At 50.4% G+C, this 16,353-nt stretch overlaps 1 protein-coding gene across 1 annotated transcript in view; it reads right to left on the bottom strand.

The window, feature by feature from the left end:
- The window catches only part of CNOT3 (CCR4-NOT transcription complex subunit 3), a 29,417-nt gene extending 13,482 nt beyond the window's left edge, over window positions 1–15,935 (bottom strand). The window contains exons 1-8 of the mRNA XM_015414403.1: window positions 15,917–15,935; window positions 8,408–8,456; window positions 6,879–6,953; window positions 6,331–6,398; window positions 5,989–6,063; window positions 5,552–5,641; window positions 2,430–2,555; window positions 1,022–1,117 (exon numbers count right to left, since the gene is read on the bottom strand). Of these exons, the coding sequence (XP_015269889.1) occupies window positions 1,022–1,117; window positions 2,430–2,555; window positions 5,552–5,641; window positions 5,989–6,063; window positions 6,331–6,398; window positions 6,879–6,903 (480 nt within the window). The 5' untranslated portion in view covers window positions 6,904–6,953; window positions 8,408–8,456; window positions 15,917–15,935. The remainder of the gene's footprint in view (window positions 1–1,021; window positions 1,118–2,429; window positions 2,556–5,551; window positions 5,642–5,988; window positions 6,064–6,330; window positions 6,399–6,878; window positions 6,954–8,407; window positions 8,457–15,916) is intronic.
- Between the last annotated feature and the right edge of the window lie 418 nt (window positions 15,936–16,353).

Below are 16,353 nucleotides of genomic sequence, written 5' to 3'. Positions count from 1 at the left end.
ACTCTTGGGGCTTGCAGCCTTGGCATCTCTGAAATGAACCAAAAGTCACCATACAACAAGCGCTGAGCTTGGGCAAGCGTGACCAAAGGGAAAGACAGTCTCACGCCCTTCCTTGCCCCTCCTCTCTCTATCTCCTGGGGACTTGCCTTGAATCAAATGTCATTCAGTGCATGCATGTGCAAGTGCCGGTGGTTTCCTAATGGCATTAGGCCTTTGAGACAAGGTTAAGGGAATCAACTTCTTTCCCAGAACCGGTGCTTTCCTTCCAACTCTTAAGCCGGAAAGGAAATCAGTGATAACTTTTGCACGAAACAGAACCCAATACTGATTCCCCCACCTCGCCAACATATCAGTGGCTACCAATAACTCATGACTTGGCTTCTGTGCCCTCCTTTCACCCCTTCTGGGCTACTTGTTTCCTGCTCTTGTCCATAAGAACCCAGAAGCTCCAGCTTCCCCTCTGATTTTAATCGGCAAGTCATGCTGCCTCCGGTACATGGGCCCGCGCACGCCAGGCACACGGCCTCTCAGGGATGCTCATCAACTCACAGAATTCTTAACAGGGCAATTAGTCTTAAATATCGAAACAGAGTAATAGCAATTGAACTTGATAGAGCTGCCGAACACCAGAAGACTAGTATACACTGCCCTGACTGCACATAGTATCTAGCACACAAGCTTGGCACAGATTGCCGCAGCTTTTTAGTTTATGTGGTTTATGCATGTACGATTGTATTATTGGTACATTTCTCATATTCTGATTTCAGGCTTTTGAGCACTTAAGAAGGCTAAGTCATTTCAGACCTACTATGCCAAGAAATACAATGAACACTCTGTCACTTAATTTGATATAGGTCTGATCAAACTCTGAAAAATTCCATTATTTCAGAAGCTTTCCTGGTGGGCTTAGGAAAGACAGAAGGCAGGTTGTATACAGATGCTTCTCCGTCTTCTCTCTGTAGGTATTTACTAGTAGTATAATAAAGCTTATTTTGTGTAAAAAAAATAATAATCAACTCACATCCTTGTCTCCTTTCTTCTTGCGCGTCTGGACTGAGAGGGACTCCACTTCACTCTCAAACTGATCCACCTGCATGTTCAAGGTGTCTATGGTATTCTGGGGAAGGGAGAGAGAGAGAGAGAGAGAGAAGGGAGACACACAGATCACTTCCCATTCAATCTCCGGCCACTGCACTCAAAAGACGAGCCATGTAAGCAAAGCCACCGACAATGAACAAACTGTGAGAATGTTCAGCCTACGGGACCTCCATGTGCAGAGGCAGCATACCAGATGCTAGGCACAAATATGCCAGGGAAGGACCTTCTTGCTCTGGCCAGGTTCTCTCGGGAAAAGAACCCCAGACAAGAGGGACCCGGGCCTCACCCAGCAAAGCAGTTCCTACTTTCTCAATTCACGTTGGGAGTTTCGACTCTCCTCTCCGTCCAACATGGCCACCTCTCTGTAATTGTTTCAGAAAATGCCACAGCCCGGCAGCTCAGAGCTCAACCCAAGCCACTGTAAGCCATCTGCTCCGCAGCCACTCTTCTGCATCGTACCTGCTCTCTGCTCACCGTGCTTGTCAAGGTGATCGGGCAGGCTGAACAATTCAGAATGGAGTCCGATGGGCAGAGGAGCCTGGCCTTGTAGCAGGGGAAGGGACTAGGCGATCTTTGGGCTCCGGCTCTCTCGCTCACACAGCTCTATCCCATTCCCTGTCACTATTTACCACTGGTGCTCACAACCGTCTTGAACCCCTGGAACTTTCCCCCTTTCCCTTACAAGTCTGCCTCGTGGGCCCATGAAACTGCCTTACACTGTATCACGGCGTCAGTCCACCAGAGTCAGTACTGTCTGCTCAGACTGGCAACGGCTCTCCAGGGTCTCAGGCGGAGGTCTTTCAAAAGCACCTACTGCCGGAGCCTTCAACTGGAGACGCCGGGGACTGAACCTGGGATCTTCTGCTCCTATGCTCTACCACTGACCCACAACCCTTCCCCTCCTGGCCTCCATCCAAAATGTAAGCTCTCCCTACAGACCTCTGCAGGCAGGAACCAAAGGCGACAAAGCCAAACGACACCACAGTGCTGCGACGGAGCACCCACACTTGGCAAGCGCAAGTCCCCAGGCGCAGCCCCGCCCTCCTCAGGGGGCCAGACCAGGAAGAGGCTTTCCTCTCCCCAAGACCTTGGGACGCTTCCATCGGCCACGGTTAGACGCTGCGATGCCAGAAGGGCCACTGAGCCTGACTCGGCCGAAGAAAGTGATGCTTTAAATCCGGGCCTCGTGTTAAAATAAAAAAACAGAGTTTCTCCGCTCCCTCCTTACGCCTCGGCATCTTCTACTAAAGGCGGCTTCTCCACCCCCCCCCCCCCCGTGCACGTTTTCTGCCACGACCCCCTTTCCCCAGCCCGCCGGGCCTCGTTCTCACCGTCAGCCACTGCCCGACTTCTTCCTTCTCCTTCTGGGCTGGGTCCACTTTCTGTGCCAGGCCCAGCCCCTCCTTGGAGTAGGCTTTCGTCTTGGTCTCGCGCTCCACTATTAACCGCTCCATTTGCTGGAAGGAGAGAAGCAGAAGGGCTGAGCGGGCTTTGCCTGGGCACGGGACGGATCAAAGGGCAAGGGGGCATCCCGGCCACTGCGCTCCCGGGAGCCTTTCGGAGGGGGAAGGACGGAAATCCACGGTGGCAATGAGGGCGATAAACACAGGACACGAGAACAGAGCAGGGGTCCCCAACACGGCGCCCCTGGGCCCCCTGGTGCCCACCCAGTGATTTACAAAATGGGCACAGCCAGGTGGGTGATTTTGCCCAGCAGGGCCGCTGGAAAGCAGACTGGCTGTCAGTGTTCCCTCTAAGCTGAGTTAGTGTGAGCTAGCTCACAGTTTGTTAGCCTCCGGCTCACACATTTTTGTCTTCGCTCAGGAAGGATGGCTCCAGAGCAAACTAATTTATGCAGTAGCCAAATCGCTCGCTCACAACTTTAATGCAAGTCGCTCACAACGTAGGATTTTTGCTCACAAGGCTCCACAGCTTAGAGGGAACATTGCTGGCTGTGCAGAGTTTCTAAAAGCACACAAATCTTCACTGTGTTGCGTACGGCAAGAAAACACATTTTTTAAAAATGTTCATTCTAAAAGACATCCTATTAAACAGAGTTTCTGCATGAAGTGTTCAAGTGCCACTTAGAACTATGCATGATCTCCCTCCCTGACATTCTGGGGTTGCCTCTGCCTCCTGTGGCAGCCATGCTGCTGTCGTGCCCGCCACCCTGGGCCAGAATTCCAAAGGGGCCCACAGGCTTGAAAGGTTCGGGGATCCCTGCGCTAGAGGCTGTCGGACGCAGATCTCTGGCTCTCTCTCTCTCTCACGCACACACTCTTTTGGGTCCACACCTGTAGTGACAGAAGACCTGTAAAAGGCCTCTGTTTCCCACCCAATGCATACCCGTGGAGTGAGGATTTTAATCTGCCGTGTTTAAAATAAAACCAGTACAATTTTTTAAAACTTTCTGGAGAGGAGAGAGAAGGAACACACTCAAATCCTCTCTCCTGAATCGGTACAGCCTTGATAGGACAACACCTCCGTGCTCTTCCTGAGCGCCTAGCCCAGACGGATCCACGCGTGCAGTAAAACAAGGTGGCAGAATGGACTATACCACTTCAGGGCGGCAGGCGAGGGATCACAATTTCGGAAGGCTCCCTACACTTAAGATGTCTCTGCAAGTACAAAATGAGCACAGCTGGGAAGGCTCCAGCCCAGGCTCCGCTCTCCATCTCCCTACTTGTGCCACTTTCCTTCTGGCAGAGAAAACAAAAGAAGAAGAAGAAGAAGAGATTGGATTTATACCCCGCCCTTCACTACCCAAAGGTGTCTCAGAGCGGCTTACAAACTCCTTTCCCTTCCCCTCCCCTCCCCACAACAGACACCCTGTGAGGTAGGTGGGACTGAGAGAGCTCTTGACAGAAACTGCTCTTTTTCAAGGACAGCTCATATCAGAACTACGGCTTGCCCAAGGTCACATCAGCAGGTGCAAGTGGAGGAGTGGGGGATCAAACCCGGTTCTCCCAGATTAGAGTCCGCGCACTTTACCACTACACCACACACACACTCTCAAACTGGCTACACCAAACAGGAATCTTGTAGCACGTTGAAGACTAAGTTGTCCTTCTGGCGAGAAATTCTGCATGGGGGAGGACACTGAAGAGTGGTATTCCCCATCCCCAATTTACCACCTCTGGACTTTATCTCATCTCATTCCCCTGCCTGCCACACACACAAACACACAAACACACACACACAACACCCCCCCCCCCCAAGACCTTCATAGCCTTTTGGGAATCTTCCCACTAATTCTGCCTCCCCAGCCATCTGCTGGAATTCACAAGGGTTTTTTCCTGCCTAGGAATCCTGGCTTTCAGCCCTACTTTTCTAACTACACGGCAATTTCCACATCTCTTTTTTCATCTTGATGCCTCTGCAAACAAATAGACACCACGCTAGCAAATGTACTTCATTGAAGTGCCACCATGCTGGAAAGAGCCACTTGATGTCATTATTTAGATACCAGTTCCTGAGCAGAAGAAACGCCACTCAGAACAGCTTCACGTGTTTTAGCACAGACATACATTGAAGGAGGACCCATAAAAATTCTTGTGCCTGCACGACATGCATTTCTAAACGTGTGTACTATATGCCAAGGAACTGGGGTTTGCAGTAGCCACATGGCACACCCATAGGTATATGTGCCTGCTGCCATTTTATGCACAAAGCAGCCCCCAATTTGAATGATCTGACCTACACAGCGATGCCTGCCAACAGGCATGAAAGATGCACAGTATTGGTCAATGACCACCTATATACGCCAACAGGCATGAAAGATGCACAGTATTGGTCAATGACCACCTATATACATACATATCTTGTCAAGAGGAAGAGACACCACTTGGCCTCTTTAGCCCTGGACTGGAAAAGTGTGGATGCGCAACATGTATCTGCATTGTGCCAGTCAGGTCATGACCTCACGCAGGCACGGGAAAAACAAGGCCAACGTGCTCTAGAGAAAAGCAGCCGCTGGACACACGCCTTCCCCCAGAAAACCCAGGAGAGACTTGACTCACAACAGAAGGGCCTAGTTCCCACAGGTGCCCCTAAAAGCCATCTTCCAAATTTCGGACACCCCCTACTACCCCTCTCCTTACCCTCTATCCCATGCTGCCTCGCGCAGAAGACCTGCAACCGAGAGGACGCGGGGCTCCCCACAGAACCCTGCTCAGCAGCTCACCCCACCTATGTCTGGACTGTGATGGCTGGCAGGCAGTGTGACCTCACAAAGGTGAGCCAGCTAGCCAATTGCAAGCATGCGGGGGAGGAGCTAAGCAACATTACACCCACGTGTCATCAACAGGTATGAAGAACCAAATCCAGCTCTGATTGGAAGGCTAAGAAGGCAGCAAGACCCGGGGAAGAGTGGCTGACCGAGTGTTCCGCATGCCCACATCAGTTCAGGGCAAACCTCTGAATCAAGAAAACAGCAACCTTTTTCTCCTCTTACCGTCTCAATGAGTTTCCGGTTTTCTATTAGCTGCCTTTTGTCCTTAATCTCATTGGACGCAACCCACGTCTTGATCTGGTCCCTCAATCTCTGCAGAAGAAGGTAAGTTGAACAGGGGGAGAGATTTGGGGGACAGGAGGGACTCCTGACCCCTGACATAGCCATACTAGATTTCAGTGGTGGAGAACAATGGTTAGAGTCAAAAAAACAAGGGAAGAATTACTAGTCCCCTGCACCAAACCACCAGCAGCAGCAACAAAGGAGACTTGGTCTGTGACCCCACTGCTCTAACCAGTCTAAGGGAAACAGCTCTGCCGGCTCTCCTGGGGCTCTGGTTCTCAAGATGTCTCCCTCCCCAACAAAGCAGGGCCCTTCAGTCCTTTCTCCCCGAGCCCGGTAGCAAAGAAGCCCAAAACCGGCAGTAACCGGAAGCTTACCTGGAGTTTTTTAATCTCCTTTTTCAGATCGGCTTCATATTTCTCCTTCTGGTTGGCATTAGCTGCATTGTGGAGCTACAGCATAAAGAGAGGAGGAGACAGAGAAACAGGACATGATACAGGTTCGGGGGCCCAGATGCCAGGGGAGGGGCAAGTAAGCAGGGTGGGGGGGAGAACCAAAGCAATGGAGAGGTTTTTTTAAAGGCAAAAAGAGGAACAGAAACTTCTACCCGGACCAGCCAAAAGAAAATAACAATCGGATGAGACACATCGATCAGGGAAGCCGGCATGGGGCAAAGGGCAGGAAAGGACTAAAGGAGAGAGTCGGCCACCCGTTCTCACCTTCTGCCAGATGTCTTCAAACTGCTCCACTCCTTCCGACACCTTTTTCAAGCACCGATCAATCTCACCTGGGAGTGGGGAGAGAGGAGGGCTGCTCAGAGCAATCACAGCAACTGCCGGCCACCCCCAGCTCATTAAGCTCAGCTCAAGCCTGTCCTCTCTCTCCTCACTCCAGCCCCAGGACCTGGAAGCACCAGATCGCCTTCTTCTTCTACCCCCCCCCCACACACACACACTCAGCCTTTCAGCCCACTAAGCTACATCCAGAGAATCCAATGCTCCTCCCACTCCCCTTCCCCCATTTCACACAGATCCGACTTCCTTCCTCTCCAAAGAAGCTTCCAGAACAGGTGGGGGACCTGGTTTCTCTGGCGTTCGGGTCCCCTGCCTCCATCCCCCTTTAGCCGGCCAGACTCACCCACCCCACCCCGAGAGACCCAGAGGGGCCTGCCTCTCGGGCCAGCAGCCCCGCCCTCTCAGCCAGAGAGAGCCCAAAAGCACCCAGCTGGGGCAGGAGCAGCCAAGGGACACCCCGGAGGCTCTCTTACCTTGTAGCTTCCTCTTGTCTGCCATGTTTCCTTCACTATAGAGGGGCTCTCTTCATACTTTATAGAGCGTTGAGACTTTCAAGGAGAGCAAGCAAGAGATACCCGTTAGGAAGGGAGCTCGGGTGAGAAGGCGCCCCCCAGTGGGAGGGGAAGAAATGGACACAGGGGGCCAGGCAGCAGGAGGGGCATTTTAAGAAACAAAACAGGCGGACCCACTGGTGTGCAATGTTCTCTCTAAGCTGAGTTAGCGTGAGCTAGCTCAGAGTTTTTTAGCCTCCGGCTCACACATTTTTGTCCTGGCTCAGGAAGGAGGGCTTCGGAGCAAACTAATTTATGCAGTAGCCAAATCGCTCGCTCACAACTTTAATGCCAGTAGCTCACAAAAGAGAATTTTTGCTCACAAGACTCCACAGCTTAGAGGGAACATTGCTGGTGTGCCAGGGAAAAAACATTCCTGGTGGAATTCTGCCTGTTGCACACATGCTGACTGTTCATGTAAAGGTACAGGAGGACTATGGGGGGGGGGGGACACAGACAACTGAAATGGGGATGCTCCGAGTAGATACTCCAACCTGTCACAGTTTCCACCCCACCCCTCTTCAGGGCAGCACAAGTGGTTCCCCACCCCCACAATCTCCACTAGATTCTCCTAACCACCTTGCGAAATGAGCCACACCGAGAGATAGAAACTGGCCCCTGAGCTCCAATAGCTGAGTGGGGATTTGAATTCAGGACTCCCCGGCCCAGCAGTTTAACCACAACGGGTCTCAGCTATGCAGGACACAATTTAAAGATGGCAGTGTTTGTTTCTGGAAGACTCCGCTCAACGGTGTGGCAGGCAGGGGTTCAGCAGGTAAAGTAACCCTTTATTGCATATGCCAGGATAGAGAATTCCAGCGGCTGAATTTTTGTCACGCAGATATTAAAGCAAAAAAACAACCCAACCATGTTGGTTAATCTAGATTGGGATGGCTTTCGTGAAGGGAGTATGCCCACTCACCTGCCATCACCTCCTGGATCCCTTTGAGGCAGTGAGCTTGTTACAGGGCACTTGGGTTTTAGGTCTGGTACCCCTCCACTTGCCCCGGGCCTTGTGAGTGGGGGAGGGCCTCCAATTTAATGCCCCAAAGGAGGCGTAGATCTGATTTGCTGACTCTGCCCAGTCTGAGCCCCGCCTTCCCAATGACTCAGGGAGTGCACCTGATTGGGGCCGGTGCCCCTTAAGCAGGAGCTCCTTCAGCCTGAGTTCCCATTTCAATTTGGCCGGCCTGTTCCCTTGATTCGTTTGCAGGGGCCAAGCTGGGGCTGCTCACCACTCAAGACAGCCTGGGGTAGGTCTTTATTGATTTATTTTGATACTTAATGGGGAGGGGGGAGGAGCAAAAACTAGGCATCTCCCAGGTGTATTTACAACCGGGACAGGGAGGAGGAAAGCTTCTGGGTGTCTGTCTGTCTTTCCTTCCTTCCAGACAATGTTATTTAGCTGTGCTGCTTTAACTGGTGGAGCCAAGTGTAAGGCTTGCACTTACCTAGCGGCCCCTGGGTGCTTGCTCTCGGCTTCTCTCCAGCCAGGTTCCTCTGCAGGTGAGGAAAGCACATGACTAGCAATGGAAAGAGCCCCACCTTCCCCTTCCCCTACCCAGTGGCCAGCTGGGAGGCCAGAGAGCCAGCTATGAAAGTATCCTGGTACCCAAAGCGGCAGCCCTAAGGGAATCATGCCCGATGCTGAAGAGAGTGCATCAAGGTACAAGAGCCACTGGCTCCCCAGTGTGACTGCCAGTCTGACCACATCTCCCCCCTTAACAGTCTCATATCCAGCAGAAATCCAACAGATAAAGCTTTCCTCATTGTTACATTCATATCAAGAGGAGAGTTGCTGAAGGTCTTCTTGTCTGCAGCTGTTAAAGGTACAGGAGACTTTCTATTTTAAAAGATGGCAGCCTGATCAGCCTTTGCCCATTCACTTTTTGGGAAATGATTAAAAAAAAAGTCATCTCCAGGTGAGCATGCTCGAAAACTGGGTGGAAAAGAAGTTTGTTTGATCAGGCTGGGCAGATGAGCTTGGGTACACTTCTACTAGCTCAGTCTCACGGGCCAGAGTTCTGCCACCCTCTCGGCTATCTTCTCCAGTTTCTGTTCCCTTCTCAGAGAACCCCGGGAGTCTTGGGGATTCCTGGAGAAACTGGGCTAAATTTTGGTGTGTTTTTCCCCCCACCAGGAAGCAATATGTGGTAGAAGATGGGACTGCACGGTGAACACCTTGAGCCACGTTATACTGCATGAATGAAGATCACTGGCCTATCTAGCCCGGCACTGCCTACTGCCAAGATCACAACCGACCCTGCTGGCTCAGCGAGATCCCTTGAGAGAGGTAAAGTTTGAAAGCTGGGACCCTCTGTCTAAACAGCAGGAGCCAGAGCACTGACTATGTAACCCCTCCTCTTAAGGGACCCCCTATCACTGCAGCAGCAGCAGGGTGATATTATGTATGGATACTCCTCCATGTTTTTTTTTTAAAAACCCACAAACCTGCCTGCCACAGTAAAGACAGAAAATACATTTCCGTGGGAAAAGGTTCCACTTCAGCCTGTTCTTTGCTAGCTTTCTACCTTCAGGGAATGGGAGGGGGGGGTTGTTTTACATGGACATACATTTTAAAATGTGTTCCTTCTCTGATGCGGCCCAGTCCATTGTCCTGCCTTGGGACTCAATTCTGCTGTCAGCACAACCCAAACGGCTAGAACTCTGCTGTCTTCCCAAAGATTCCATCTCCTGAGTCGGCACCCGATCCTTTTCCACCTGCCTGTTCTCCACTCTCCTTTGAGAGATGGCTGGGGGAGCTTAGTGTTCCGACATATCTGCTCTCCAATAACGGGGACCCTACGCAGCCATTTGCCCCTCCCAAGGTAGTCAGGGGTCCAGACCACCAAGCTGGCCCTGATCTGTGCAAATAACCCTCTCTCCAGGAAGGACCCAAAAGACAACCATGGACCTGCTTACGCGCTCCTGTCGCTCATTTCAACAAGCAAGAGACTTGGGTCCAGAGCTGCCTTTGGGACACACGCGGCCCGCTCCGACGCCAGTTAGTCACAAGTAAGTTCCACTGAGCTCAAAGAGTTCCTCTCAAGCAAGCACACAATTGTCTCGCCTGAAAACAGGGCTCACGCCCTTTAAATATACCTCCTCTGTCTGCTATGGAGTAAAATTAAAACCTGGTTAGCTGCAGGAAGCTAGGGAGGAAGGTGAACAGGAAAAGGGCTGCCTGGAGAAAGAGGGCTGGACAACTTCAGAACTCTCTCTCTTTTTTTTTATTAAACCCCAACCCCTGCAACAGTGTCTTTACTGGTGGCTTCATCTGCCGCCATGAAGCAGGTAACAGTTCTGACGTCTGCACATCAAGGTCCTTGTGTAAATGCACCCTAGCAGGCCTACTCTGCTGTCTACTGGCCCTAACCTAGACTAGACTAAAGCATCCAGGGGCACCCCACAAACTATCAGTCCCAGCTGTTAGTGAGGCCTTTTCCTCATTGCTAAGCAAATAGGAGTGTGAATCCCCCCACCCCCCAATGTTTACCGTTTGGATAGCAGAATTATTGAATTCCATGAATTGTTGCAAGACTACTGTAGAGGAGCGGATCCCTTCCAAGGGCTCTGTTGTGGGCATTTAGGTGAACTTACCCAGCAAGGGCTGCTTCCCTGGCTACAGCAGAAGTACTGTTTGAACCATCTGTTCAAAATACCAGCCTACTGATTTTCAAAGTTTCTATCATCCAGGAACTTTTTCTAGATCGTTCGGGTGGGTAGCCGTGTTGGTCTGGAGCAGCAGAACAAAGTTTGAGTCCAATGGCACCTGTAAGACCAACAAAGTTCTATTTAAGGTGTGGGGTGCGCTTGCACACGAAAGCTTACACCTTAAATAAAACTTTGTTGGTCGTAAAGGTGCCACTGGACTCAAACTTTTTTCCTAGATCAGCTCGACACTTTGCTCGTTGCAGAGAATCCCAGAGCACGTTTTTGAGTGCCCCGTCAGTTAATGCGTAGCGCTGGCTGGCCCTGGTAAGGCTCTGCTGTTGCCTTGCTCAGTCTAGAGAATATGACCAATAACACATGTCCTACTTTTTGGAGATTTGTGTCCGCCGCTTCTCTTTAAGGAAGCCTCGGATATGCTTTTGGGAAGTCACAGGGTCCCTTGGGAGCCACTCATAGGACTGTCGCATCTCTGCAAACTGGGGGGGAAAGGACTGATTAAACTCACCAGCCAAAAGGGCGGATTTAAATCTGGTCTCCAACTTTCGGCTGCTGGCAGAAGCTGGCACACTAAATGGTTGCTATAGCAATTAAAGCATCTCAGTTTGCGACTACATTGTGGCTGTCTACTACACAGGTGCATAAGATAGGCTTTTGTCAGTTATCTGAACTGTTGAGCCATGGCTTCGGTGCAGGTATCAAAACCAGTATCTTAAAGGAAGAACCAAGGAAACTGGCTGACATTAAAACTGCTCCATCAAAATGGGCCACAGATCCAGCCATCAGAGGTTGGCGGTACAGGTTTGTATGCAGGGCTTTTTTTTTCTGGGGGAATGCACCGAAACGGAGCTCCGGAACCTCTTCAACAAAATTATTTTTAAAACGTTTACAAGTTTGTGAGTTTTCAATATACCGCTTGAAAACTTTGTTTCCGTCTTGAGAGTTCCAGCACCTTTTTTTCCAGGAAAAAAAGCCCTGTTTGTGAGGCATTCACATAGTTTAACCAGTGGCTTGGATCGAGATTAAGATCTGTGTCAGCAGAGCATGACTTCTTTGCCTCCCCGCTCCCGCCAGAAATGTCTGCACCAATACCACTCCTGGAGGTTGGGGGACCCCTCCCCCCGGAACAGCATGGGTCACAGGTTTACAGCAAAGAGGGGAGAATCTGTGAAAACTGCCTCCCATGCCATGTGTGGAAACTGTGAGATCCAACCCCATGAATTAAAAATTGGATTTTAAAGGTGTCGTTTATTTTTTTAGCCACCTTATTTCATATTTTCCTTCATAATTTTGGAAGGGGGAAAAGTCTTCGTATGCTCAGCCTGAATTGCAGCGTTTCTTGGTAAATAGTGGAAGGAGCACGTTGAGAAGTGTGACGGTCTTGTAAACAAGGCAGAGCAGGGGAGGTGGCCTAGATCTGCGTAGTATCCAACCACTGATTAAGGGGGGGGGGGTGTGCGCGCGAAAATGGCTGGCTATCAGGGCCTGATCCAGCACAGAGAACTTTTTAAAAAGAATGAATGGGAAAAGCAATACTCCCAAGTAGAAGCCAACTCTTGGCTACATTCTCAGAAAGAAAAAAAAAGAACAAATGCATGATGCCAAGAAGCCCAAACTAACACCAACCGCTATTATACGTTGTTTCGTAGGTTCAAACAGTAAAACAAATAGCTGCCGTGAAGAAGTGATAGATGTGAACAATAAGATCACCTTCCAAAACTTAGTCTGTTCTTCTTTGTTAAATCCCTCCTCACATCATTGCCCATCCCTACATTTTGTGGCAATGAATCCTACAGGCTGATAATGTGATGTAACGAGACACATTTTGTTTTGACTGTCCTGAGCCACAACTTCATAGGGTGAGCCAAGTTTGGGGAGAGAAGGCCCACCCTCCATTCTCGCTCTCCAATCAAGCCGGCCTAAAAACAGATCTAGAGGCGCCCAGCCATAAGTCTTGCTGCAAAGTGGGTGTTTGGAATTATTTGAGGGTTTGCTTGAGGGGAGGTCACCAGACTGCTAGGGGAAGAGAGGCGTCTGTAGGGCAGACAATCCAGTGCCTGTTTACACAGAAGCATGCCCAGCTTTGTTCAACGGGACTTGCTTCTGGTCTGGCACCCTCTGGGCACTGCCCCAGTGCCCTGGGGTGGCCGCGAGTTGCCTTGAAAAACATGGCCCAGGAGCTGAGCAGTTTATGGTGGCTTCAGCACCATTTTTGCTGACAATTAACAGACCCACAATTATGAGATAATCTAGAACTCCCAACCAGTCATCCCAGAGCTAATCCACTTGATCCTTTCAAAGCAAACTCCCAGCAATCATTTTGTACGATCCTCCCTCGTAGCCCTGTGCAAGCCCTACAACGTGGGACACGCATGGAATGGGACTTGCTACAGCGGAGCGACAGGAGGCCTATGAGGATGCGCAGTTCTGATTTTAAGGTGCCCAACTGCAAGCTGCCATTCGCAAACCACAACATTTTTTTTGTGACAACTGGTTGCAGCCTAGAACAACCCCATGGGACTTTCAAGGCAAGAGACTAATAGAGGTGGTTTGCCACTGCCTGCCTCTGCATTATGGCTCTGGTATTCCTTGGAGGTCTCCCATCCCAGTACTAATCAGGGCCAACCCTGCTTACTTTCTGAGCTTGGGCTACTCAGGTTAGGGCTAAGTAACAACAGCAATGGGGAAAACAGCTCTTGCCCCTCTTCTCTGCCCCACATCTCTATAGCACTCTAGCCCAGTGGTGAAAACAAGAACAAAAACAGTGCAAGCACAAATCTGTGAACCTGCAAAAGCCCAGGAACCACTTTCACAGGCTTCGAATCGTGACCCACTCCCGGGTCAGGACCCACAGGCCGGGGGCCATGCTGTTCTGGCCTCTTTGCTGGGCCCTTGTTACCCTGACAGCGTTCAGCATGGGACCAGTCTACAGCACTGGAGACCCTCTGGCGGAGACGGCTTGGCGTGAGGCAACAGCCTCGCCAGACGTCTTCTCTCAACCTCAGGCTGCATCTGACCAAATATCAAACAAATAATATCAAAAGGGTGAAATGAACAGGGTTCCTTCTTTCAATGTTTGGGGGGCAAGGAGGACACCGACAGGAGCAAAACAAAAAAAACAGGAAAAGGCAAGCTAGGAAGAAGTCTAGGGGGGACAGGAGAGGAGCAGTCTTGCCTGTATTAGCCTCTTTTGTGTTTGTTTTCAGTGAGAGTTGGTATACATTAGTGATACACCAAGAAGCTGCACAGTCTTTAAAAAATGGGGGGGGGGTTAATTTAAAAAAATCCATAGCTAAATAGGCCTCTAACAAGACAGCAGGGAAGGGAGGAATGTACATTTTTCATCTCCAGTGATGGCACGGATAGTGACCCGTAGGTAGGCCCGTGGCACATAAACAACGAGCTTCCACAATGCAGTCATAATAGCAACTGACCTGGTACTCATTACAGAAAAATCACGTTTCCCCAGCAACTGCACACTACAGCGTCAAGTGCTGGGAGAAAGCAATTTTGTGGCAGCTGATTTGATGAAGGACACCTGGATTTTATACTTTAAAAACAAAAAAAGAAACAACAACAACCTAAAAGGGAATGCAGTCACCACACCACCTAGGATTAAAATATCTCTTGATAAGATTTTATCTTTTGGTAACGTTCTGCTTTCAAGCATCACGTGCTTTACGGAATGCCTCATCGCTAGAATATTGTAATACCAGTCCAGGAAACTTGGGGATTCAAACTGCATGCTAGTAGTTGCCTCAATGCAGGGTCACAGGGAATCTCTCTGTTAGCCTCCATTCCCTTTCTGGGAAATGGAAAGAACAGAACTTAGAAAGCTGCCTTCTACAGAGCCAGATTTCTTTTCATCCATCTAGACCAGTCTGTTCTAACCTGAAAAGACTCACACAGAGGTTATCCACAGCCCCACTGCCACTGAGGTGGTAGTGAAGGAACCCAGAACCAAAATGTGAAACATACACGCTACAAGATTTAAACCTGCTGCAGGGCCCTGACCCTGAGAGGCATCAAACTGGGGCTGACCCTGTCTACCATCCCCTAGGAATTACTGATACGACCCAAGTCACCTAATTGATTTCCGATTCCTAGGATAAAGTCCCAGTTTTAAGACCCCACTCTGGAAAAGATGCTCAGGCACCGGCACTTTTAAGCAGCTGGATTACCAAACTCTTTTCCAGTCCTGTTCTAACTCTAAGGTACTGCTGAAATGAATGAAATAAAGATCATACAGAACACTGTGTTGTTGTGTGTGTTCAATGCAGAAATTGATAGCAGGTACAAAATTCAGCATCCTGACAATCTCAGCTGTTTTTTTTTGGGGGGGGGGAGAGCAAGCTTCTATCTGTTAGGACTGCAAACACAGCTTGTAAAATGTGTGTGGGAGGGGGCAATGTCTGCTGAAATCACGAAAGCCCGTAAAGATTTCGCCCAAAGAGAGTGTATTTACTGCCATGTCTCTGTCCTGACTAGTAAAAGCAAAATCAAGTAGGGGAAATAAGCAATAAGTGTGTTTTACTGTGTGTTATTTAGAAAAGTTGCAGAGAGAGCCACAAAGTCCTCCAGTAATACAGACTGGTGTCACCCTGAAGCAGCTTGAAGACCCAAGTTAGAGAGAATCTCCCACCCGCAACAGCCTGCAAATATCTGGCAGCCACTGGAAACCCTCTGGCACAGAGTTCCTATGGAACTCCCAGCATGCACCCACATCCCAGTCCTGCATGCCCCACAGGAAAGATGGTGGCTTTCACATGAGAAGTTCTTTGCAAACTCTGTAACTTCCGTATAATTGTTTAGCACACAGCCTCGCATGCCCCTGATGGGCCCTAAGCTATATACAGAGAAAGGTACATGTCCACACTTCCTACAGAATCTCAGCATTCACAACCCCCCCTTCACTCGTGTCCCTATGCAACGTCGAGGCTATTCCCTTTCCTTCTACCACTGTCCTCCCCCCCATCCCACCGTTCTCCCTACACATATGGTTCCCCCCACACACACCCTACAGATACAGCTTCCTCCTATGGGGTCGCATCCCTCATGTCTCCTTTTATAGCTCGTTCAAATAATTGCACCACAAAACACCCAGATCCTTATAGAGCCTCTTTTGGCCTATAGATCCCCCCCACTAGCGCCTATAGACACCTCCTCCCCTATAGAGCCCCCACCCCATAGAACCCCTATAGACCCCCTTTGGCCACACCCCCTACGGAGCTCCCGCAGGTACTCCTAGACCCCGCCCCTAGGCTATGTCCCGCCCCTTCTCGCTCTCTCACCGGCGGCTCCGGGTCTCCGAGGTGCTCTCCCTTTTTCCCTCCCCCCCTTTCCCTCTCCCCCCTCTTTCGGGCTCCGCGGCATCCAAGATGGCGGCAGCCTCCCCCCCTCTCGTCCCAATAGTCCCGCCTCTCCCCCAAAATTATTGGATTATCTACCTGCCGCTCAACACAACTTCGGTCACGATTGGATGTTGGTGAAGGGGGACGGAGGAAGGAAGCAGGGGCGGGACGACGCTGCGCGGCTGCAGCTGTCACTTATAGGGAGAGATAAAGCTTATTTGTCAAAAGGAGATGTCCGTCAAAGCTTCTCCGTGTATTGATTGGCTAAATAGGTGCGGATGTATTCAGAAGAACCACGCCTACCAGTCCGCGAAAAACAACCTGATGGGGCGGACTTTGTGTCAAAGCGGATCAGCTAATGGGCACCGGACCTGCCC

The sequence above is a fragment of the Gekko japonicus genome, unplaced genomic scaffold (genome assembly GCF_001447785.1).
Source record: "Gekko japonicus isolate JY-2015 unplaced genomic scaffold, Gekko_japonicus_V1.1 scaffold243, whole genome shotgun sequence".
Lineage (NCBI taxonomy): Eukaryota > Metazoa > Chordata > Lepidosauria > Squamata > Gekkonidae > Gekko > Gekko japonicus.
The sequence above is the reverse complement of the archived record's forward strand: the minus strand, read 5'-3'. Positions and strand labels throughout refer to the sequence as shown.